Raw genomic sequence first — 25,533 nt, forward strand, 5'->3', positions numbered from 1 at the left:
GACATTAAATTCCACTTGTAGTCTTTAAGGTCTTGCAATACTCTGCTGTTTTCTCTGCAAGGGGCTAACATGACTGGAAGTATTTCCAAAACATTTCCATTTCTCTTGCGAACAAATGTCTCAACTTTCATAATCAGGTAGAATAATTTAAGGCACAGCTTCACAATTCTTCATGACTCCCCTTCATGCTCATTAAACATGAAGCCCAAGGAAGGTCCCTACCCCAACATTGCTCATGATACTGTCCAGATTACACAAACCTGTACTGCAAATGAATACTGGAATAGTGTGGACAATAGTAACTAGAGTAACCCATCTTGCAAGGACTGGAGAAAATAGGTTTTAAAGCATATCCAATGCTTTTAAATCACCCATGTGAATGCACCTTGTAGAAAGCATAAGTAATGCACTAGTTTACCTCTGGAAGCCTGCTTTTCATGCTCTATATTACACCTTAAAACAACAAAAAAAGTGTCCCTGATTTTTCATCCATTCTTAAAAATCAGGATACCTACCGCTTTTTTCGCATCTATGTCTTGTGCGTCATTAACCTTCCGCTTTCCAAGTTTTCTTAGGTAGTGATGTACTTCCAAACTAAAACATTCCGAACCATAGAATGCAGTGCTCCAACCAGGACAAAATCCACACAGTTCAGATAAGCAGGGAGCTTTGGTGCAAACATTTTCCTCCAACTTTAACAGATCCTGCTCTTGTTCTTGGTTCTCTGCTGGCAAGTCTGCACGGAGGTAACATTCATTGGCTTGCAAATTTTCTCCACCATTCTTTTGTATTCCATCTGCAATTTCCTGTGATTCAGCTTCCTTTTCAGAATTATCTTGTGGGAGGTCATCTGCATCTATGCCGGCAATAGAAACTGCAGTTGTGTGAAAACATGTTCATCACATTTCTTTCATCACACTGGCAACGGTCACAAGCCAATTGGCATACAAAACACACACACACACATTATGTGTAGCAGCTGTGGGAATGTTCAGGGGGACAGGAGAGAATATGTTGTTTATTAATATCATTCCTAACTTGCATTAGCAAGTTTCTTTACTTAGCAGAGTGCATTCTCCTTTTCACAGCAGAAAAATAGTTGCAAAGTCATGTGAGTTTCTTAAGACAATACGCAATTCAATCTGGCTCGTCCAGATTGAAATGTGTTCTAATGTTTTCCTGGTAAGACCACTTGAATCCCTCCTAAAAGAATAAAGACAACACAGTCTTATTCATAAGCAATAAAAAGAAAGTTTACTCACAATCGGGCAGAGCACAGTGTGATCCCTGAAGGCAGGTTTAAGGCTTCAAGTCACAAACTTGAAGGTTTATCCCATAAGGAAGATGACCTGGGGGACTGCTTGGCTGGCAGCCAGCAGTTCATTCCAGGAAGTTCACAGGATGAAAAGAAGATGGAAAAGAGAGAGTGGCAGCATGCCTTGTCCTTTTATCAGGTCTGGAAAGGTCACGCAAACCCACACGCAAGGAAGGATGCTCCAGGTCAGGAGGAACAGGAAGTTTCGACTGGCTGGACCAAACATTCCTTTGCATGTCCACTATAGCAAAACAAGGAATGTTGTACTTGACTGCTCTCAGTGGATTACATCTCACAGCAGAAACCTTAAAATTTCTTCATGGCCAGGAACCCACATGCCCTCCTCACACAGAAGCACAACCACTGCAAATTTTCTGCAAGGTGGGGCTCTATTGCACATGCCTACACTGCATGCGAGGACACCATGTAGGGCCTTGACTGAACTGTACAAAGGTTAAAAAAATGATTTATCCCATTGCAGTTTAACACTGCCCTACTTTCTTAGCTTTTTGAGGAGGATGCAAAACTCCTCTCCCAGTAAGCCTATGGGCATTTACAGTAGCAGTGTGGCCTTATGTTCCTCCTGCTGTAGATGATATAGAAATATTACAATCAACGAGTATTCATGATATTTTCATTTTAACTGATTATTTTTTGTTGAAAGTCAGCTTAAGTAATGAAGGGGCAGTGCACAAATGCTTAAAAGAAAGAAATGTAAACAAAGTATGCTACTCAACCAGAATGATTACAGGATGGATATATTGTCCAGCCTTTCGAATGCAATCTTAGAGGTGAAATGCGGTTTCCAATACACATTTTTGATTGAGAATATGGATTAGTATGGCATCACAACTGCTTTGGAATAGCAGTGAGTAAAAGGGAGTAAATCTTTGCTGCATCTTCACATGTGGGTCTCCTGACCTATTTCTATATTAAAAATTTAAAAAATCAGCATGAAAATTCATCTTTCAAATAAGTATTTTTTTTTTCAAAAATCTGCATTTCTAAACAAATTTTGCTTTAAAAAAGCATTATTAGTTGTTGTTTTTTAAGCTGCATTTTGAACCAAAAGTAGAAACTATGAACATTTGGAAAATGCAAACTGAGGTGGGATCTGGGGTGGGAATCCTACTGTTATGATTCAAGGAACATTTCTGCCATGGCACTGCCCAGTGCACGAGCACTCAGCTACTATCTTCCCTGAACACAACTGGACAGTGTACCCAAAAATAGCACAGAAACAAGAATTCTGCATAGACCCCACAACCTCACGCACAGTTAGGTTTTTATATGGAGTACTTCTGTCACTGTGCCCAAATTGAGGTAATCAGCTAAGAGCATGATTTACCACACAATCTCTCCCATGCAGGGTGTGGTGTCACCCACAGCCTCAGAAACAATACTGACATCATAATTAAAGATGCTGACAAAGGAGCTGCCGTCATCACTATCAACAAATTGGGGCTATAAAAGAAGGCGAGACACAACTTTCCAATACCATTCTTCTACAGTCCCCTATTTTTAGCTCTCATTAAGAAAGTACAGTTGGTACTAATCTGGATGGTAGATTTCGGAGGAGTCATTGGGCTATCAGGTTGGTCTTAGGATATGCCTTGATGATGAAGCAGGAAAAAAAAACTCTTCCAGGAAGTGATTAGCTGCCGATCAGTTTTACAGACCCTCCAAGATCAACAGTCAATGGAGTCAACACAATAAGGGTAAGTAAAATAACAGAAAACTCGCGTCCCAGTAAGGGTGGTGTGGGGGACTTGTGAACAGTCCAACACAAACTTATAGACCATTGCAGACCCCACTAGGACGAAGTCCTAATAGGCCAGTGAACCCTCCTAAATCTACTGTTCAGGTAAGTACCAACTGTACTATTTCAGGAGGGTGTTGGTGTTACCGAATTATTGGGTTGGGATGTACCACACAGCAAACCTAATTAGGGTGGATCCCAGTTGCAATGGAGAGTAGTAAGGCAGAAGGACTTGGTGCAAGACCATACAGCCAAAAGCAGCCTCTGCTGAGGCATAAGCTCCATCTTATGACTTCCCCTTGTGAATGTAGCTAGGGACAGCCAACTGGCTGCCCAACAGATATCAATCAAAGGGGTGTTAGCAAAGAAAGCTGCCAAAGTGGCTGCCACTCTAGTAGGATGAGCTGTAATAGAAGATGGTTGGAGAAGCTTCAAAGCTCCATATTCCACCACAATACAAGCTTTAAGCCACCTAGATAAGGTGGAGGAGCTAACCATTTTGCCCAAGGAAGTGAGGTGAAAGGAAATAAATAAGGAATCCTACACGTTAGTCTACACGCTTTAGTCCTTGAAGAAGAAGAAGAGGAGGAGTTTGGATTTGATATCCTGCCTTTCACTCCCTTTAAGGAGTCTCAAAGCGGCTAACATTCTCCTTCCCTTCCTCCCCCACAACAAACACTCTGTGAGGTGAATGGGGCTGAGAGACTTCAAAGAAGTGTGACTAGCCGAAGGTCACCCAGCAGCTGCATGTGGAGGAGTGGGGACGCGAACCCGGTTCCCCAGATTACGAGACTACTGCTCTTAACCACTACACCACACTGGCTCTCCTTAGATGTGAGGTATCCTTGGGTGCACACCTCACATCTAATGCGTCCCAGGCCTTTTCCAATGGGTGAGCAGGGTTGGGACAAAACGTAGGCGAAACCAACTCTAGCTGAACATGGAATCTCAACAGAACTTTGGGTAGAAAGGAGGGGATGACCCTGTCCTTGTGGAAAACACATAAATGCTTTGCTACAGATAGGGTCCCCAACACTGACACTCTATGAGTGGAAGGGACAGTTATTAGAAAGAGTTAATTCTCCTGTGCACCTTCCAATGTGATCTGTGCCATCATCTGTCAACACTGCCTTTCTATATAAGACAAACAGGTCACATAAATCTGACATCATAGACCACAACATTAAAAAGCTGGATGGAGCAGGCAGCATTTTAACCACCATGGACACTCTGACAGTGAGCATCTTGGAACAAAACAACTTCAAAGAAGTCTGCAACATAAAACTGCTTAATTAGAATATATCAAGAGGTTCAAATGTGGTCATTTGTGAACTGAACCTAGACAAACTCTTTTTAGCATATTATATATGTTAATTGGTTCAACAATATGTGATATCAACAACTGTTTTGTGAATTATCACTGTGAATTAGGCAATTACCGCTCTGCACTTTTCTGTATATCATTTCCCTCTGACCTCACTACTTACAATTTCCCCACCCCCTGCCATCCATGTGTATATGTATACTTGTAATTCGGGGTACGTATGGATCTGATGGAGTGGAGTGTAATCCACCGAAGCTTATGCCATAATACATTTGTTAGTCTTTAACATGCCACAAGATGCTTCGTTGCTTTTTTGCTGCAAGGAGCCAACATGGCTATCCCACTGGCAATTGAATTAATATCTTCAGCAACTGAATTAATATCTTCTAACACTTTCTGGTCTCATTATCATCATCACAAGCTGTGACCATCATCACAAGCTGTGGTCTTTCCTTACCATTTGTTTCTTCACTGGAGTCCCCAAGATTCTTAGGTTTATTTTGGCTCTGAAATGTGTTGCCACAGTATTTTGTTTCATTCATGCTGTAAATATAGAGACGGGGTGGTGAGATAGTTGATTACACAGAGACATGCAGGAAAGATTTGTTAGGGAGAAAAGCTCAAATATGAGGTTCAATGTGCCTGAAACTTCAAAAACAATTTCATTCAGCTTTTCTTGTTATGCAGCACAGAACAAAAGTAAAGGAAACAAGACCTAGGAGACCTAAACTAGCACTCCACGTGAAGTGTTTTGGACCAGGCCACAGAGTCTTCTGCAATGTACCATAATGATAAAAACAAAAATTAAACAAAAGTCTGGCAGACATGTCAATGTGCAGTGTTTCCCTAAAACAGAAGGTTTGAAAACCACTCCACTAGTATACAATGGCATTGGACAAGGTACAGTAGTTGTGAAATTTCCTCTGTTGTTCTTTCTTTCGCCCAAAGAAGCATGCAATATAAATTCCAGAGACATTCCTAGCTTTCTTCTCAATAGTCAATCCACAACACATTTTCAGTTATGTCTATAAAAGATGTTCTGAACACAGTAATACCTGATAAAAATGTGAAAATACTTCTTTTAGAAACTGTATTAACACCACCCCAACACACACACATTTCTCTCTTTTATACAAAAAGCCATTTTCCGAAACATTGCCAACAGGGAATAGACACCAGTATATTATCGGTCTTCATTAAAGTCTCCTATGTATCACATTAGTCATGAGAAACATTAAGCAAAACTAGAAGCATTCATGATATAAACTGTTATGAAATGCCAACCATATGTTTTGAGTCGTCTTCTTTTTCTTTTCACACTCAACACCAAAATTAAGAAGCCAAATATCTTCATTATACTCTTAATGAAGTTTTAAAGTTAGATACATTATAACCAGGCTCTAGAGAACAAACTGCATAGTGTGAACGAGGGATTCCATCTTGATTGTACGGCAGCTTGCAGTCACAACTTCTGAGTGGTTTATAGCTTCTCATGGGTTTATTCATTTTTACATCAGCACAGTCATGTTTATGTCCAATACAGATATACCAGCCAATTCAAGCTCCTGCATAATTCTTAAATGCTAAAATCCTTTCCTTTTTAAAAATACATTTCCCACTTGGTTAAGTTTCCCTGACTTAATAATTAGATGAAACGTCATGATCCAACCCAGGAATGGGAGTTTAGGAGTCAATGTCAAAAGGCAAGGGAGTTCATAGAATCACAGAACTGTAGAGTTGAAAGGCGCTGCGAGAGTCATCTAGTTCCAACCCCCTGAAATGTAAGAATGTCAACTACATCATCCATGACAGATGGCCAGCCAACATTTGCTTAAAAACCTCCAAGAAAGAAGAGCCCACCCACCACCCCCTGAAGCAGTCTGTTCCACTGTCAGACAGAAAGTTCTTCTTGATTAATTGGAATCGCCTTTCTTGAAACTTCAGTCCATTGGTTCAAGTCCTACCCTTCAGAGCAGGAGAAACCAAGCTTGGTCCAGCCTCCTTGTGACATCTCCTCTCAGTTTCCTCTGTCCCAGGCTAAACATACTCAGTTTCCTCAACCATTAGATCAATGAAGAAGTTCTAGAGAGTTCCAGTGCCTCATTCAGAACTCACACCAGAGAACAAACGCCAACACATATTCTGACATATAGCAGAAGAGTCACTTACCTTGCAAATATAACAGTTTTACCATTTGCTGCATCATACAGTTTTGCTAGTAGTTTTTCTTCCCAGAGAAGGTCACAAAATTTTTCAGAGATTGCATTACAGAAAGTTTTATATTTGAGATCCTTTAAGCTGTAAATATATTTACCTGGTTCAAGACATTTTAAAAAATGTGAATTAAATCGGGAAGGGGAAGACAGCAAATCTCTTATGTGGTTATCAATGTTTTGTGAAGCTTTGTTGGGCGAGTTTTAACTGATTTTAGTATTGTATTTTTAAATGGTTGCAACCCACCCTAGGACTCATGGTGAAGAGAAGATAAGAAATTGAATAAATAACATGTTATTGTTCCTTTGATCAAGGGAATGTCCAGAGCACTTGAATTTTGATTTAAAATGAAATATGGGGGAACAATACCCCAACTAATTAAGGTATAGGGCTAAGTAAACAATCTGTCACTGGGAAAATATAGTTCACCCAAATTAGTATGCCTATTGCAGTGTGAAGTATCACATATGAATGGCTGCACCAATTATCGCAGCAACCGACTGGCTACATTACTGATTATGTGACCTATTCTCTCCTGCATGCCTGTAACATTTTGTGAATATATTTTAAGGAGGGAACAAGCTCAAAGACCCATCTCATGGTAAGTGACCCTGGGACCGCTTACCATGTCTCAGCCTAACCTACCTTACAAGGTTGTTGGGATGATAAAATCACGTAACACCTGTATTGAAAGACCTACATTGGCTCCCAGTATGTTTCTGAGCAAAATTCAAAGTGTTGGTGCTGACCTTTAAAGCCCTAAATGGCCTCGGCCCAGTATACCTGAAGGAGCGTCTCCACCCCCATCAGTATACCTGAAGGAGCGTCTCTACTGAGGTCCAGCTCCAAGGGCCTTCTGGCAGTTGCCTCACTGCAAGAAGCGAAGTTACAGGGAACCAGGCAGAGGGCCTTCTCGGTAGTGGCGCCCACCCTGTGGAATGCCCTCCCATCAAACAACTATCTGATGTTTAGAAGACATCTGAAGGTTTTAGTGACTGCTGTTTTAATTTATTTTTAATCTTTTGTTGGAAGCTGCCCAGAGTGGCTGGGGAAACCCAGCCAGATGGGCAGGGTATAAATATCATCATCATCATCATCATCATCATCATCATACGTTCCTTGAAGGAAGGGCAGGATACAAATGTATATAAATAAAACAAGAGCTTCAAAAACAGATATTCTTATCTAGAATAGGCTTTCCCCTTTACACAGATGAAATCAGATGAAGGAAGAAATCAGAACCACTGGAACTACTCAGGTCATGTTAAAAACAAAAACCACTTTCAATGGCACAGAACTCTTGGGATCTGCACATGCCAACTTTAATTAAAAATAACCATCAAGACCATGCCTTGCACAAAGCCACCAGAATCTCTATTTGAGCATGGTCTAGAATATATTTTTGCATTTATGATGTGATTCCAAGTATTAAATGCCTACCTATGGCCAGAGCTTCAACTGTATTCATCAGATGACTACCAGATGCAAACTCTTCTTGGATAAGATGCACCACTTTCTTCAAGAAATTTTCATTTATCCCATTATTATGGAGAGAGGTTTCCAGGTTCAGTGAACAAGGAGGACTTGATTCCCCAGAGGCAAGCGACGAGTGATTTGATAAAGGGTCATTATTCCTTGCATCTGTATTGCATTCCTCACAAAACGTTAGGGACAGATTCTTTTCAGGATACCTGGTTTGAGACTCTCTATTAACTGTAGTTGGGGGTAAACTATTAATCTTCATGTCCAGACATTCATGCCGTACGTTACTAGTCTTGCAATTCCTCAGCTGGTTCGTGGGTGAAGTGCTTTGCAACGCTTTGTCAACATCATAGTTCACTATAGAATCCGAAAGGAGGACATGTAAACTGGGACAACAACTGTAAGCTGTTTTTGAATGAAGAGGCTTATTTGGTATTTGCTCTGATATCGCAATCTGGACTGGTACGAGGGTTAACACCCTTGTGACTGGGTCCTGCTTCAAAAGGAAATTGTTTATAAAAGCCATGCTAGAAGACACAGTGCAGTTAGGATCACTTGAGGAAAGACACTTCCCTTGAGAAGGACATGAGTTTTCAGAGAATAAGGGTAATTTTGCCATGCCTGAGCTAGCACTGTTTGTTTTTGGCTCCTCCGCACCAGTCGGAAGTGATGCTTCCAATCCTTGTTTATCCTGCTCCAGAATACCAGATGTAGTAACGCAGACTGCTGGCAAATCAGAGTCCTCATCCATCTTGCTTTCAGAATCAATCTTTAAACGTATTGAATTTTTAAAATCCACAGGCACACCACTTTCCATAGTCATTCCACATTGTATCACTGAGGATGCAGCAGTACCTCTGAAAACAAGATATTTTATGCAAAACAGTTGCAGGAATTTGACACATCACATTGACCCATCCACAATCTGCTGTACTCTTACCTCCCACACCGAAGTCTTCTTAATACAGTCATACCTCATGTTATGTCCACTTCATGTTACGTGCTTTCAGTTTACGTCCCGTGGTGACCCGGAAGTACCAGAAAGGGCTACTTCTGGGTTTTGCCTCTCGCACATGCGCAGAAGTGCAAAATGATGTCATGCGCATGCGCAGAAGTGGCGAATCACAACCCGCGTGTGCGCAGACATGCCGCTGTGGGTTGCATTCTTTTCATATTGCGAACGGGCCTCCAGAACGGATCCCGTTGCAACCAGAGGTACCACTAACTGTTTCTGTGTTTCAGTGACAACTCTGAATGTATATACTCTGAATCCCCTCCCTAGTTCCTGTTTCAACTTTGTTGTTATTTGCCCTATATATGGCTAAGAAAAGACATAATAGAGGTTTGTAGAATTTTAAATTGCATGGAGCAATGTTTCTCTCCCAATATAACAATCAAGCTAATTCAATTAATTTTATTGGTAGTAGGTTTAGAACATATAAAATATTTTTTTCTCTCACAGAATGAATAATCTTACAATTAATTACCAAAATGTAATGATGGATACCAGCCTCAATGACTCTTAATAGGTGCATCAATAGCTATTAGGCATGGCAGTTAAGATGAAATGCTACTTTCCTTTTTAATACGGGTGTAACAGAAAATTGTTTCAAGGTGATATCAACAAGGTACATTACTTCTCATACATTAAGCAAAATAAAAATCAGTGTTTGAGTCTGAAGAGTTAGAAACAGCCAAAACAATGAAAGGAGGTTTTTCTTTTGTAGTAGGAATGACCCACTATAAGAGTACTGGGGGAAGGGTGGGAGAAATAATTCTACTGCAGATAATTCTTAAAATTATACCTGTGGGAGATCTTGCAGTCAAACCTAACAAGGCATGTCTATGGTAGTTAGTAAATGGAGTGGTTAAGGACCACAATACTGTAAATTGCTAGAGAAGACTCAGCTAGGTCATGCTCCCTCATCTTCAGGGAGGGAGGAATAACGGTTGTTTCCTGTTTCCACACCCCTCCTGCTTGAACCATGTAACTGACCAAAGGCATGAGGCTGGAATTCCCAAGCTCCAGAAACCTATTTTGAAAACCATATTTTGTATTTTTGTACTCAGTAAGTTTTTACTTGTGTTGTTTCTGCTGCAGCACTTACTGATGCATGAGTGACCTATGATTGCTGTAAGTAAAATAATTAAACTTACTTAAGTTTGTGGTCTTTTCACTGAGAGGGGGTAGAAGCATGGGGATCGCATTGTGAGCATTTAATACTGGGATATTTAAAGGTCTAGCACCCTAATTTTCCTGCGCTTTGCATCTGATATCAAAACTACTGGTGTGGTATTTTTCTTATAAATAAGGCACTGTTTCAATTTATGGCATTAAAATGAAAGGAAGTTCCTCTTCTGACTAAGTATAGCCTCAAACACACGTTAGCAAAATGGAAATTCCATATGACGGTACCATAGCTATTGCAAATGCCAAGGATGGACATCTGACTTGCCTCCGTGGGCAATCTGGATGATTCTTGGTCTGATCTAGAAATCCTTATGCTCTTAATATACTAGAAAGAGCAGGAAATCTACGTGGCGCCTTGCTGAAAAATGATGTTCAGAACACCAAACCAAGCCAAAATGGCTTAATCTCAGTCAAAAAGAAGGAAGAATATTAAAACAATACTAAAATCTCATTTTGCATTGCATCAAATACAGCATATTACTTTCTGGACATTATAGCAACTCACTTACTTTTTAATATCAATGTTTTGATGTAGAATAATAGGCTTGAAATGGGTTGCTGTAGAAGTGAAAGCACTTGGCAATATGGTACTTTCTCTGTTCAAAGAAGGCTGGCAGGGGACTGGTCCTTTCACTGCTATCAGTTTGCTTTCATTGCTCATAGGTAAAAATCCTGAATATGCAACAAGGTGAAGACAAAGACAAAAGTATGCATTTAGCATAAAGGCAGGATATACAATTGCTTACATAAGAAAAATATTTCCAACGTGACTGGACACATTACCTAATGGCGTCTTCCCAAAATAAAAATGCAGGAATGCCTACAGGTGTACTCACCTAAGTTTTCATCTACTGAACTTCTCTCACTTTGTAAATCAAAAGGCATGCTATCATTAAAAGAATCCGCTTCTTTGAAAGCCTAACAGCCAAAGAGTAAAAAACAAAAAACACAAATGCATTATAAATTGTCTTTTAAAGCACACAGTGATAAAGACAAACATTTATTTGCTCAAGCTTTCTTCTGCTCTTTCCTGAGGGCTCAACACACTTAATACTTCCAATTTCAAAGGAGTTAAAAGAATAAAAGCATAGAGCGAAGTCCTTGAGCCCAATGTCATTTATATTTCTAGACCAGCCATAATTGTTCCTTCCTATTGTGAAATATTGTTGAAACTTGCTCTGGATTAATAATAGCTACATTTTCTGCACATATTCCCTGGAAGGAATGTATCACCAGGTTTGAATCCCCCCCACTCCCAAAAACAAATGCACCAGAAATAAAAGGACGTGTGGAATGTGGCATTTAATTTCCCAAATGCACTGGGAGGTTGGGGAGAAGTCGAATAAGCAATTGTAGGTCACTAGTACACTTCTTGGTCATTTGAGTCAACTGGCAGACAAAATGGCCGTTGTCAAAGTCCAAGGCTACCCTAAAACCACTGAGGGTACTTATCATATAAAAGGCTAAGCATCTCTTGGTCATATTCCAGCATGCTCCAATTCTGCTGCCATAGCAACAAGCAAGAAAAGCAAAGAGGGAGGGTGCTGTCTTTCCAGGCACCTCTTTCTCACACATTCTTGCCATTTTTGTAGAACAAGTTATTTAATCAGGAGAGCCACTAGCCTGGTATACGAAACTCTCTTTCTGCTCTAAAAAATACCCTTATTTGAGCCAAGCATAGGATTATGTGGCTCCTGGGTTTTTAATTAATGGAGCTTGAACACTAGAAGCCAACGCTGACCTCATACAGTTTGACTCATACAGTTTAAACTGTCAGCTTCCAAAAAGTACAGTATAGATTCCAGCATAATACAAGGCCAGGAAAGACTAGACAGTAGAAAGAGCTTGGAAGGAATGCAGTGCAAGAGCTACTCAGAGGACATAAGCTATTCTCATCCAGGCTTGTTTTAGAAACACATCAAAACAAACACAATTCTGTATTGGTATTATTATAATATTATATTATTTTGAGTCGCGATACCAATTGCCTTGGGACATTCAGTGCATATTCTACATTCATTATATACAGAGTTGAGTTTGTTTTGATTAGATTCTATTCTTTGTATAGAAACACAACACAAAACAGAGAAAATTTTAAAATATGACAGCATTCCATGTTGATGTGGGAGCAGTGGAAATAATAGTGGAGGGACAGCCAACATAAAGATTTCAAGTCATGCCCCAACAGCACTGGTTTGAAAATTACTAGCTGATGAAACTTTTCCAGTTGGGAGGTAGGCCAGTTTGCAGAAGAGCTACTCCCAGTATATAAAGCAGGCAGGATTCTGTAACACATGTAAAGCAGCCCCAGATATTGCAGCAAAATGTAGAATGCTGACAGAAATCTTAACTTGTCTTTCATTAAGCAAGAGTTCCGTGGACAATGGAGGAGATGTGCTCCAAGATATTTGAGATATGGCACATCTTTAATGGTTTTTGAACAGCCAACGTTAGTGCTTCTATGGAGTGTTGTCACTGTAGATGTGGTTGTTAGGATTCAGGATCAGTTTACATAAACATGAGAGAAGGTTTACACATTTACATATGGAGTTAAAAAGAAATCTTAATTACATTGATCTGTTATGTTAATTTTATTTAACCAAGGCATTGGATAATTGATATTTAAAGCTAGTTGCAGAGTACAGAAATGGGAGGTGACAGAAGAGTTTCATGGAGCCAAAACTAGTTCTAAAAAGCTGTGTGGAAATTCTCATTTATTTATTTATTTATTTATTTATTTATTTATTTATTTATTTATTTATTTATTTATTTATTTCTGAACACATGAAGGTAAACACTCATACCTGAAAGGCAGATCTGGTTAAACATGCCAGAACCTTCTTGCTGCTTATTCTTTGTTCAAGAAGATAGCTCTCACATGTCTAGAAAACAGCATTTTGAAGTGTTTAGTATTAGACAGAGGATAGGCGCAAAAATTAGAAATAATTTTGCAAATAATTTTAAATTTAGGAGTATTATTTTATCACAACTAATCTGAAGTTGCTATATTTCAATATTGTTTTTAAACAACAACAAAACGCTACACCTTGGTTCTCAATGGAGCCAGTGAGGAATGAAACCGAGTACAGTTATCAACTCTTTAACTTAGAGTTGTTACCAAAAAAAAAGAAAAAAGAAATTTATCTTCAGTACCAGAATAATTTGCAGGAATAAAATACATTGTTACAATTTTTGAAAAAAAGAAATTGCTTAATTTAAATCACCTTAATTGCATCTGCCAGAGAAGGCCTGTCTTCTGACTTTCGTCTAGCCATATCCAGAAGAAAATTCTTCAGTTTCCTTGGCAACACTATTTTGTGATCAGGTGGGAAATTATATTTTGCAGCTCTCCACAAAATTGCAGCAATACAGTAAATACAGACCTGTGGGAAATGGCACCGTGAATAGGCAACCAAGTCACTGGACGACTCCCACTCAGATTGAACCCGGCTCTTAAATACATATACTTAAAGCAGCCAATTTCAGGTCTCCGGCGCAAGGATGGGTATTCACTAAAAGCACAGTCTACAAATAGCTGTGCTGACATACCTGCCGGCATCAGCACAGGCAACTGAGCCAACCCCAGGCATACCTGAGGTCAGGGCACAGCATAGCATAACTATGCACCTTCCTTCATGGTCACCGAAAGCATGCCACAAGCACACGTTGGTCACCACTGAGTTAGTACCACTGAATCGTCAGTTCTGAAAGTAACACAAAAGCAACCTGGAGGGAGAAAGCACTTTGGAGGCATCTAAAATCTGACTAGATGTGCTGTGTAGAACAGACATAGCATAGCAGAATAACACAAAGCCTCCAAAAAGAATTAAAGCTTACAAAATTAAATAGAAAGAAAAAGGTTTGTAAAATAGCATAGCTGGATATGGGGAGAGGGAAAAGAAAAGGGAAGCTTTTTCATTGCGATGTTCACACAACGATAGTGCAGACAGCAATCTGCAGCAGCAATGATTGCTCCCTGTCAATGCATCGTACATTGTTTTCAAATATACAGTGGTACCTCTGGTTACATACTTAATTCATTCCAGAGGTCCGTTCTTAACCTGAAACTGTTCTTAACCTGAAGCACCACTTTAGCTAATGGGGCCTCCCGCTGCTGCTGCACCGCCAGCGTGCAATTTCTGTTCTCATCCTGAGGTAAAGCTATTAACCCAAGGTACTACTTCCAGGTTAGTGGAGTCTGTAACCTGAAGTGTTTGTAACCCAAGGTACCACTGTATACAGTATTTCATATTTGGGTGTAGGAGATATTGTACTCAAAGCGCTAACTTGAGATGAGAAGCGTATGCGCAACAAATGCATATATATTGCACATAAAACATCTGATCAGCACAGGAAAATGTTCCATTAATGCTTAACCGCCGTTAAGATAGAAGAACAGAAGAAGCCCATTCCGCCCATTCTTTTGGGGCCAAACTAAACTTCACATTTTGTCTCATAGTTTGTGGCTGCAGAGCCTTGATTAAACAAATAGCAGGCACTGGGGGCAAGGGACCCAAATCAGAACCATAGTGTAAGGGGAGGGAAATTAACCCTTTGCCCCACTTTGGTTTCAGGCACCCTCCAGCCAGCTATTGGCAATGGAGGTCTGATTCCCATTAGAGTGACAACAAGCTCAAAGGGTTAAAAAAAACCCACCACCACCACCCATGCCATGGTCTCAGTGCAGCTCCTCTGGCTAGAACATGGGTAGGCAAACTAAGGCCCAGGGGCTGGATCCGGCCCAATCGCCTTCTCAATCCAGCCCACAGACGGTCCGGGAATCCACATGTTTTCACATGAGTAGAATTTGTCCTTTTATTTAAAATGCATCTCTGGGTTATTTGTGGGGCATAGGAATTCGTTCATTTCCCCCCCCCCCAAAAAAAAAAATTTAGTCTGGCTCCCCACAAGGTCTGAGGGACAATGGACCAGCCACCTGCTGAAAATGTTTGCTGACCCCTGCGCTAGACGCTGACTATTAACAAAAATGAATTGAGAAACACCACACTACATAACAAACATTAAGCCTAGTTTGGTCTTTATATTCTCCAAACGCAATCACTCTAAAATTAACCAGAACAACATATTGTGCTACCACTTGGCGTTTTTTGAAAACATCCACAAAATGAGGTTAATTTGAAATATTCTTAAAATGTAAAAACTTTATTTTGCACTATTGTTTACAAATCTCGAGTACAGTGCCACAGCTTTCACTTTCAGTTTTGAGTTTGCCTCAAGCTACAATAAATGAAGTCTAATGTCACAGCCAAACCTGTACTGCTTGAACTAGAAGCTAGAAAGCAGATGTGGCATTATTATAATTAATATTTTTTTTGAAAGAGTAAAACAGGAGCAGCAAGAATCCCCAATCCAAATTAGGACCATAATGGAACAAAAGGTTAAACTGCCCCTTACACACACATACACACAGAGAGAGATTCTAATCCAGATTGTAAGGCCCTTGCAGCAACTAATTACTTTTAAAAAATATTAGTAATTGTGGGAATAATGTCAAGTCTGTTTTGATACTTAAGAAAAGGGGAGGGGAAGACTCTTAAATACCTTTTTAGTTGCATTAAATATTCTAGTGACTAAAGTATTGGCTAAGCAAAAAGGTTTGCCTAATTTTTTTTTAAAGCATAAGATAATAACCTAGCAGTTCAAAAGCACCCCCGGGTGCAAGTAGATAAATAGGGACCGCTTACCAGCAGGAAGGTGAACAGCGTTCCGTGTGCTGCACTGGCTCGCCAGATGCAGCTTGTCACGCTGGCCACGTGACCCGGAAGTGTCTGCGGACAGCGCTGGCTCCCGGCCTATAGAGTGAGATGAGCGCACAACCCTAGAGTCTGTCAAGACTGGCCCATACGGGCAGGGGTACCTTTACCTTTACCTAAGCAAAAAGGTTTGCCTAATTTTTTTTTAAAGCATAAGATAGTACTCTAAGGTGCCATGGGAAACTACTGTGTAAATATAGTATAAGATGGAGCTATCTTGGCACCACAAACATGTATGTAAACCAGAAAATGTGCCCATTATTTTCTTTAAAGATGTTCTTCTATTTAACTTTTTAAGGAAACAGCCATATTTGTAACATGTCACCATACCTTTTCAGTAACATAATCTTCTTCCTCTGTCTCAGGAGCCAAATAAAACATATCATATGAGCCTAAAGTATTAAAAAAAAAAATAATAATCTATTTTAATCTTGGTGACAAAAATAAATAGAAATTCATAAAATTAGCAGCATGCTAAATTACCTTCACTTTCAGGTGGAACAAACTGAACACTTCCGTCACTGTTAATCAAGACAGAGTCTAAACACAAGTATGCTGAAAAACAGGTATTTTAAATATTAGAACTGCTGGGAAAACAACAAAGTCTTGCTTTCATAAACTCATTTGTTGGACTGTATATATTCTAAAATAAATTATACTTGAGTCATTCAGAGATTTGTGCTACAGGGATTGTTCAGACAAAAGCAAAACAAAATAAAGCAGAAATTAAGTACATCTAAACATTGTGGGCCCTGCAGTATCACAAAAGATGAAAAAGAGTCTTAATTTATAGCAAGGACTTTGTAATATCATAAGGCAGTACATAATATTCTGACATCATAATGGAAGAAAGTTTGTTAAAAACAAACAAACCTCCTTTCCCAAAAAATGAATGCTCTCCAAGACACTGACTTGCCCCATCTTCCCTTGTAGAACAAAATCTGCCTATTTTGACTTCCTCCCTAACAAAGAGACCCATGAGTAGAAACAAATTTCCACATGAAGATCTCTACTTCTCAAGTTCAGGTGGGATGGGATACCCTACATACTGGGGTGTATATCCTTACAACAGATGATGAGCCAGCTGGCTGTCTCAATAAACTCTTAAGGATGAGAAGCAGGCACCAGGGTTTTTCCAACAGCCATTGCTCCCAGTGGTATCACAACCATCAGAAGATAGCCTTCTCCTCAGCTGCCCCCACCTCTTGGCATGCCACATAGCACTGGCCATAATTTATAAACCATAGATCAATGTGTACCTCCCAAATGCCAATCCACCTTCTCCTCACCAGGGCCCAGACACCTGTTTGCAGAAAGATGTGGCCTTAATGTCAAGATAATAAAATATATTAGTCTAAAAAGAAGAGATTAAGGAAGACCTACCTGGATAAATTGTATAGGTTTCCATAGCAAGCAAGCATTCATGGCATAAAGCCCAGAGCTCATAGTCTTTCAGTGGTTTGTCATACTGTGTTAAGAGACGTTTCAGAAAAAAAGACTGAAAACAAAATATTAAGGACAGTTAAGAGACAAAAAGCATTTCTGAAGCCAAATTCACTGATTCAAGATCATAGTTTTATTCCTTTTCCACTGGCATACGAAGGGAAGTTTCCCCCACAGACAAAAATGAAATTAATAGATATATACAAAGAACCAGGAGAAACGTAAAAATGTAACTGGTTCCACTGTAGAGCTTTCCAACTATTAGAGTGTTTAGGGAAAGTAGGAGAAATGTCTGACCATTTGCACAATGACTGGGACCTCTATTGATTAGCAAATGCTAGCTAATGTATCCTGTTTAACCTCTCCAAATCTAGCAGCATGTTAAGAAGGTCTCAACTTTCGAAATAAGATTCAATTGAAATTAAACTTTGTAAAAGACAACAGAAGAGGAGAATAGGCTATTTTTGTCCTTAATAAAACTCCAGTCTATTCTTTGCAACATGTCAGAACCTCTTCAGCTATATCTGTCATCTCTAACCTGCCTGCTCTAAAACTTGATCTACCTTGGCAGCTGTGCTTTGTACATCTTACTTTAAAAGCTTCATCACTACTTAGAGCTCTCCTGTGAAACAAGCAAAAATGATATGGAAAGATAAGTATTTTGTGGCAAGCCTTTTATTCCCAGAATATAAGAAACATCGCTAGCGAAGTTAGCAGGATATTAACTTACTGCTCCAACAAAAAGATTGGTATTACGTATATATTTCATAGAAACAGGTTGATAGCACAGAGAGCCAAACTACAAAGTCAGCAATCTCACATGGTGTTTTCTGTTGCTGGATTCTTAAGATGTCAAGACTGTAAGAGCTCTAGCTTTAACTGCTGCCATATGACAAAAAAAACACCTTTATTTATAAAACCAACATGCCAAGCAGAAGGCCTTACCTTTTCCCTGACCTGCTCAATTTTTAATATTCCCTTTTCTTTTCTTTTCTTTTCTTTTCTTTTCTTTATACAAAAGGCAGCATTTGACTCTCCAGTAAGACATCAGAGAGGGGTTACTGAGAAGTTTACTGAACATGAATTACATGTTACTGCAAACTCATATTGTAGCACAGGATAAACATGTCTTTGCTGATCCACTGAGGTTAAAATTATCTGCCTTTTATGCATCCTTATAATACTAAAGCAGATGTCAAAACACTTCAGACCTACCATCCCTTTATAGGTGAGCTGCATAAAACGTAATTGTTATAAAGGGATAAATCAAAACCAAGCACTGAATTTCAGGGGTTTGTTTTTTAAATGAAACAATTCTTGTCGCTTTTGTTTAAAACACATTTGCTTTGTTCCTTTGTTTAAAAACATCAAGCACAATTTTACTGCAAGACCAAATCACAGAGTAATTTTTTCAGATACTCTTTCTATGAGTACATCTAGAATGCAGGTCATTTTAGAACATGGTCATTTTTCGGAGGGGAAACTGTAGCTCACCTATCGCAGACCTACAATCAGACCACCCTAAACAAATTTAAAATGCCAGGATTTTTTTTTTTGGGGGGGGGAAGCCATGTGTGCTCTAAAATGCCCGAATTGTATGGTGTAATGTGACCAAATTCCCAGCATTGCGTTTGTAGTGGGGGAGAAGCAAAGCAACCATGATTTCAGCAACAACATGCATCAGCACATGTCTCTAAGGTGCTACTGGAAGGAATTTTTAAATTTTGTTTCACCTCTATACCAGTTTAGCTCCACTGTAGTTTAAGGTGATGCGCAAATTTTACTTGGTTTTCACTTCTGTCACTTTAAAGGGTTTAAGGCCACTGGCACAAAGCAATAGAAAGAATGCACACACAAGCTATAGCTTCCCACACTAAACACTCTAGCAACTGCATGAAAAGAGATGAGATATAAAGGCTGGAATTATGTAGGTTAGAGGAAAAAGGAGCTCCAGTCACGCTTGAATTGATAAAAGTGTTTATTTGAGAATTGCAAAGAAAAAGCCATTTAAAAGAATTCTAAAGATACAGTTTTGAAGCCAGCAGGCAAACAGGTTTGGCAATGTTTGGCAGAGAATAAAGAAAGCAAGGTTATAGCATAAAGGAAGGCATACTAACCACTTAGGAAATGCAGAGAGGCATTATTTATGGGACAAAACAGAAGACCAAAACCAATGGACTGGACTCCAATGAGCACACCAAAGTCTGCACAGGAAGGGGGATTTCTATATTCTCTAAGGTCAAGAAAATGTCACACACACAAGCACTACATTTTAAACACCACCTCCAGCACTGAAGAGAATGGGGAAAGCTCACATGGAACTGCATGAATCGAAGTCAGCTGCAAAAGGAGCTGCGTGATCAAAGTTACAAAATGATTCTTGTGCAACTTATGAGAAATGGAATCCCCAATCTAGGAAATGCATGCCGCAATGGAAAAGATCATTGGTATTGCAAAGCCTTTGAAAAATTAGTGGTAATATGTAATTTGGTGGTGGGTGAGGGAAATCAGAAAGCAATGCCTATGTACCTTATGGCACCCAAAACTGTAGAATAAAGAGAAGCTAAACATGGATTGCAATAGATTTCAGTTAAAACAAAACAGGATAGCACTGCTTACTATTTCACCTTTCCCAATAAACCTCTATATAATTTCAAAAATATCCTCTTTCATGGTAATACGCTGCTATTGCATCTCAATATCCTTGCATCTCAACAACCTTGCATAGATATAATTTCAGTTATTCAGGATGAAAGGGTTAGTGACAAGAATCAGAGACGCCTGTATGTTACAAAAGATTGCTGATACCAAGTTCTAATATGCAAGCTTGTAGTCTCTTGCCACAATGCAGCAGTCTCTAAAATGTCTCACACCTTCATTTGGGGCCAGATAAAACAAGTTTGCAAATGCTTCTAAAGCAATACTACTAGAAATTCTAGATTTTGTTTATTTGACTCTTCCTAGCGGTGAACAATTTCTTATGCAAAATTAACCAGCAGAGAAGAAAGCTAACCATAGCACTCAACGCTCAAGTTTTCCTTTCTGAAAGAATCACACCTCTTATGTACCAAACCTTACTCAAGCTCATGCAAGTGAAACACAGGTGGGGGGGGGAGAGTGAGGGAGAGAGAGAGAGAACATATGCTGGAAAAGTAATCTTCTCCATCGCTAAGATGGGGACTTTAACCTAAATATCTTCACATTGAGTCAAACTAATTTAATTCATATATATTAGCCAAAATCAGCAAAGAATTTTGAACCTACTTAGGAATCTACTAATTTTTAATATCTCAATGTATGCTATGACAAAGAAGAGAGAGTGTATCATATGACACACATAAATTAATGACACTACAGCAAATATATGTTTAAACTGCTTTAAATTCCTCCACATTGCTGCTGTCATTATAAAGCAAGTCATTCAGATGGAGCCATTCACCACTATTGGTGCATCACTCTCATAAATGTTTCTTGGACAATTCACAGTGGTGGCAGGGAGGAGAGGGCAGATTGCTCAACTGCATGGTAAGGCACTACATAAGTAGCTTGCCAAGGCCACACGACACCAACTTAGCTGCAGAAAAGAAACCAGAGAATTTATTTCTTACAAAACTGACTCCAAATTGAGTGACTCAGGATGATTTCTATCTACTGGTAATTACCTTTAATTTATTCTGACAAAAGTATAGTGCAATTTAAATCTATAGTACTAGTTCAATTCAATTAAAGTTAACCATACAAATGTCAAAACATCAAAGGCTCACCAACCACACACCTCAGTTCAGATCCTTACTAATTAAATCCTTTGGTAATAATGGAAGTGCTCAACTAATTGCTGCTGACTATAGTGCACGCACAATGTAAGCGAGTTACGACGTTTCCAAGGAAGACAACCCTCTCCATCCCCCAAAATTAACTATGTCCCTTCAATGGCACATTTAAGACAATTTTTAAAAAGAAGTTTCTGTTTCTACTACCTGCTTGCTGTTTCTCATTTCTGACTCCCTGCCTTCATATTGTTTCTCTTCAACATAATAGTCTTTCATCTCACTGTGATTTTGTTCTGGAGAACTTAGCAGGCTTGAGCTACATCCATTTTCATTAAATGTTCTAAGCCCCGTAGTCATCCTGTTAATATGCAACAGACTGCTTTCATTTGACCTTGTGGAAGTTTCTCCACAGTATTCCCATGATTTATGGTTTTTTAGTATCTTGCAGTCAGAATTTGATTTGTCTGGTTCATAGTTGTTTGAAGTTTCAGAACCCATACAAGTGTATGGAAGAATATATGCTTTTTTATCATTGCAGGTTGGCTTGTGGATTTGATAAGATACTTCCGGGCTCTTGTAAAATTCATCTAAATTATTATTTGGTTCCTGGAAATCTGCTGCTTTTAATCCAAGTTCATTATTTCCACCACAATGACTTAAGTTTCCTTCTAAAGCAGCAGTCTCATTATTATTGACTTGAGATAATGACCTGGGCTGTAATGGATATTGTTTCCTTGTTAGTGGTCCGCTGTGACTTACAAAGGGGAAGAAAGTTCTTGGGTCTGTCTCAGATTCAGACGGTAGCTTTGGAAATCCTTTTACTTTCCTTGAGCAGTTTCTTTTTAATGCATCTTCCTCCAACTCACTTGTACATGGCTTTGTGTCTAAGACAAGATTCACACACTTGCTGTTGTTGTTATTGCTGTTCTCTTTACAGTTTGTGACCTGAGTTGAAACATGCTGACAGCAAACATTTTCATGCACTGAGTTGGTTTTAATTTCTTTTATATCATCATTTCTGTCATTCATGGTATACGTGTGAGAAGAATTTCCACCACTCACAACTTCCAAGTCTTGCACCTCTGGAGATGAATGCTCTCTTAAATTGTAATCTGTGCACTGTTCATAAGGTGAAATCCTCTCATAGACTTTTCCGCTCCACAAGTTATCACAACTGTCTGGGTACAAAGACAGATGTTCTTATTAAAAACATTTTCAGTTTTCTCCCCCTCCATCTCCTCATCCCATCCAAATTACAAGCAGCTTCCACTGATATTACATGCACACCTTACGCTGCCCTACAGTTGGAAAGAGACTGCTATCAAAAGTTGGTTGGCTTTTTAGAGAGAACCAAACCACAGATGGCTTTTAATGCAGCATCCCAAAGGCATTTCAAACCACCTTTCCCCTCCACTATGACAGAAGGTGTTTATACGATAGGCAGCAAATAGCCACACAACCCAACTGCCCCATTCACATATCTGCTAGTCTGACAATCTCAACATGCAAAATTAGTACAGTGCTAGAGGGTGTGGGACTCTACTTTTGCAGCAGTTGTGCTTAATCCTAAGTATTTGCTAGCAAAACAGGATATATGACTATCATAAAAATATCTGAAAACATGAAATAACAGGAGCATGAAAATTCACTGTAAGTTAACAGTGGAATTTTTTTTTTTTTTCTTAATACAGTAGAAAGGGACCTGGATTCCTCCCACCGTTTATAATTACTTGGGTTCTGTGTCTTTAGCAAGAAAAAATGCTCTTGATTCCATTACACAAATGGGCTACATTATCGAAAGCATACCGTGAAAGGTGCCACATGATTCAATTGAAAGCACTCTTCTTCCAATTGCAGAGAGGCATTGGCAAATATCACTCGAGGAAGAAAGCTTCAGGTTCTCTTTACTCAATGATATGACAGTCTATAATGATAATAGTAAAGTAAAGCGTTTAATACCTAGTTATCATACAGGACATGGACTTCAACATGATACAAGAGATTAGCATTCCCTAGGAAACATCAAGATTTTGCAAAGTATTGGAAGACACAAGAGCTACCCACGCTGGAGGAATGGCAGGCGAAAGTGATTGACTTTATGGGACTGGCAGAAATGACCGGCAGAATCCGCGACCAAGAGAAAGAGACTGTGGAAGAAGATTGGAAGAAATTTAAGATGTATCTTAAGAATTATTATAAAACTGAGGAGTGTTAAAATGCTGAGGGAAAAGAAGACGTAGAATTGCAGCGATAATTGGGTTTAAAATTAAGGGCGGAATAGAGAAAGAGGATAAATTTATATTTAATTGGGCAAGATAGGTTGCTGAATAATGGTACTAAATTAAGGATGCAAAAAGGGAAAGGTATGGGGAAGTCCGGGAAAAGAGGGTTATGAAAATAAGGTTATGAAAACATGAGTTTTTTGTTTGTCTGTTTCTTTTGTTGTTTTTTTGTTTCTGTTAAAAAATTGGAAATTAATAAAAATCTTTTATAAAAAAAAAAAAAAGGAAACATCAAGATTTTGCATTTGTGAAGCAAGGCCATTCAGGAGTTGTAAGGGAACATTATTTCCCAACTGTAGCCTTTCTACAAGATTTAGCAGAGATTAATTTGAACTGCAGCATTTTAAAATGTTTTATAATGGATTAATTCAATTAATAGTTCAACAAAGTATTAATTATAATTATAATAATCTTTACCAACTGTAAATATATTTAATTAAGCTGATTTGCCTATTTATGAAATTCATTGTTTTTAGTTAAAATTGTGTTCTTCAGACTTGAATTAATAATAAACTCCATAGCCATCATTCATGGAATGTTGTACATGCAGAGAGGTTCATACTCAGTAGCACAGAGCCATGTTTCAATGGTAAATGGGAAGCTACCCTCAAGCAAAGAGAGATATTTTTTCCTTACAGACATTAGAGAGCTCAAACTACAATATCACTTTGTTGAAGTGGCTATCATTGTTTCATTATTATTATTGTTTTCTGATACAAGTTGGGAAACTTCAGTTGTCATCCAAACATTATGTGTAGTTAGTCAGTCCCTAAAATTCCAAGGAGAAAAAGTCCCTTATACTTATTTCACTGATGTTCACTTACACCTCCATTCATGTTTTTAGCACATCCTGTCTAGCCCATGCTAAATTGTCACTGGTCAAAAGAAACAGCTAGTGTAAGAAAGAGTCACGAGTCCTTACCCATTCCCTTTCCTGGAAACAAATCTGCATTCTCTTGGTAATTCTGCTGAATATGAATACAGTGGTACCTCAGGTTATGAACTTAATTCGTTCCAGAAGTCCATTCTTAACCCAAAGCATTCTTGACCCGACAATCCCAACATCCTGCAGCCCCAGAAGTGGATTGTGTTCGTATCCCGGGGCAAAGTTTGCCACCCGGAACACCTACTTCCAGGTTTGAGGAGTTCGTAAACTGAAGCGTTCATAAGCAGGACTGTTCGTAACCCAAGGTACCACTTTACATATAATATTAAGCACATGAGTGCTATTAAGGGAAGCTCTCTTTCCAAAACATTTAGCCTTATTTAAAACAACCACAACCATAACCACTTATGGCTTCCAACACAGAAGGTTATCAATTACTCTTGTGCCTAGCATTACAGTATGTAGAATGGTGAGCATCTGTTGTTTTTGTATTGGTGCTGCTACTTTGTCGCTTAGCTGCCACTTTGTTTCAAGTGCGGTGTTGGGGTACTTTGCGTTGGAAATCATTCTTCCCTGTATCACCCCCCTAAACCCTGTATTTACAGTATAATTGCTTTGTCCATCAAGCAACTGCCTTCCAAAAGAGTAACTAAGATATCACTTAAGAGTGGAGAAATGTTGAATGTTAAAGGTGACACATCAGGAAAAGTCAATATGATATGAAAGTTCCCATATGATATGAAAGTTCGCGCTCTGGTCCATGGGGTCACAAAGAGTCGGACACGACTAAACGACTAAACAACAACAACAACAACAACAACAAGGCAAAAAACCAATCACACACTTCTTTTTTTACCTCAATATCTGGTCTCTCTTTAGGACTTTCTTCCTGCATTTGTTCAAGCAAAGCATGCAGATCTTGACTTAATTCTGAATCGGTTCCAGGCTCCATGATATATTCGAGGGCTGCTTTTAGTGTAGCTCCCAAGGAAAAGATATGTGCCTGCAATAATTGGGAAAGAGAAAATGAGCATATTGTACAAACTACCACGTGTTCCCACTTAAAACCGGATTAGCTCCATTAAAATGAGCA

General features: G+C 39.1%; 1 protein-coding gene across 8 annotated transcripts in view; it reads right to left on the minus strand.

Annotated features, from left to right (window-relative positions):
• The window catches only part of KNDC1 (kinase non-catalytic C-lobe domain containing 1), a 79,957-nt gene that overhangs the window by 24,837 nt on the left and 29,587 nt on the right, over positions 1–25,533 (minus strand). For 6 of the 8 annotated variants that reach the window (XR_013839567.1, XM_079978398.1, XM_079978396.1 and 3 more), the window contains 14 exons: positions 25,297–25,443; positions 23,079–23,196; positions 21,480–22,450; positions 17,443–17,557; positions 16,543–16,614; positions 16,390–16,451; positions 13,510–13,668; positions 13,090–13,167; positions 11,122–11,203; positions 10,795–10,957; positions 8,053–8,951; positions 6,568–6,712; positions 4,856–4,941; positions 516–874 (listed from right to left, as the gene is read on the minus strand). Coding sequence is in view for 7 of the 8 variants with exons in the window: in XM_079978398.1 (XP_079834524.1) it covers positions 516–874; positions 4,856–4,941; positions 6,568–6,712; positions 8,053–8,951; positions 10,795–10,957; positions 11,122–11,203; positions 13,090–13,167; positions 13,510–13,668; positions 16,390–16,451; positions 16,543–16,614; positions 17,443–17,557; positions 21,480–22,450; positions 23,079–23,196; positions 25,297–25,443 (3,456 nt within the window). In the remaining variant the exon portion in view is untranslated. The remainder of the gene's footprint in view (positions 1–515; positions 875–4,855; positions 4,942–6,567; positions 6,713–8,052; positions 8,952–10,794; positions 10,958–11,121; positions 11,204–13,089; positions 13,168–13,509; positions 13,669–16,389; positions 16,452–16,542; positions 16,615–17,442; positions 17,558–21,479; positions 22,451–23,078; positions 23,197–25,296; positions 25,444–25,533) is intronic. The other 2 variants (XM_079978397.1, XM_079978402.1) reach the window with 2 other exon arrangements.

This window comes from Podarcis cretensis (genome assembly GCF_951804945.1).
Source record: "Podarcis cretensis genome assembly, chromosome: 5".
In the NCBI taxonomy this organism is placed as follows: Eukaryota; Metazoa; Chordata; class Lepidosauria; order Squamata; family Lacertidae; genus Podarcis; species Podarcis cretensis.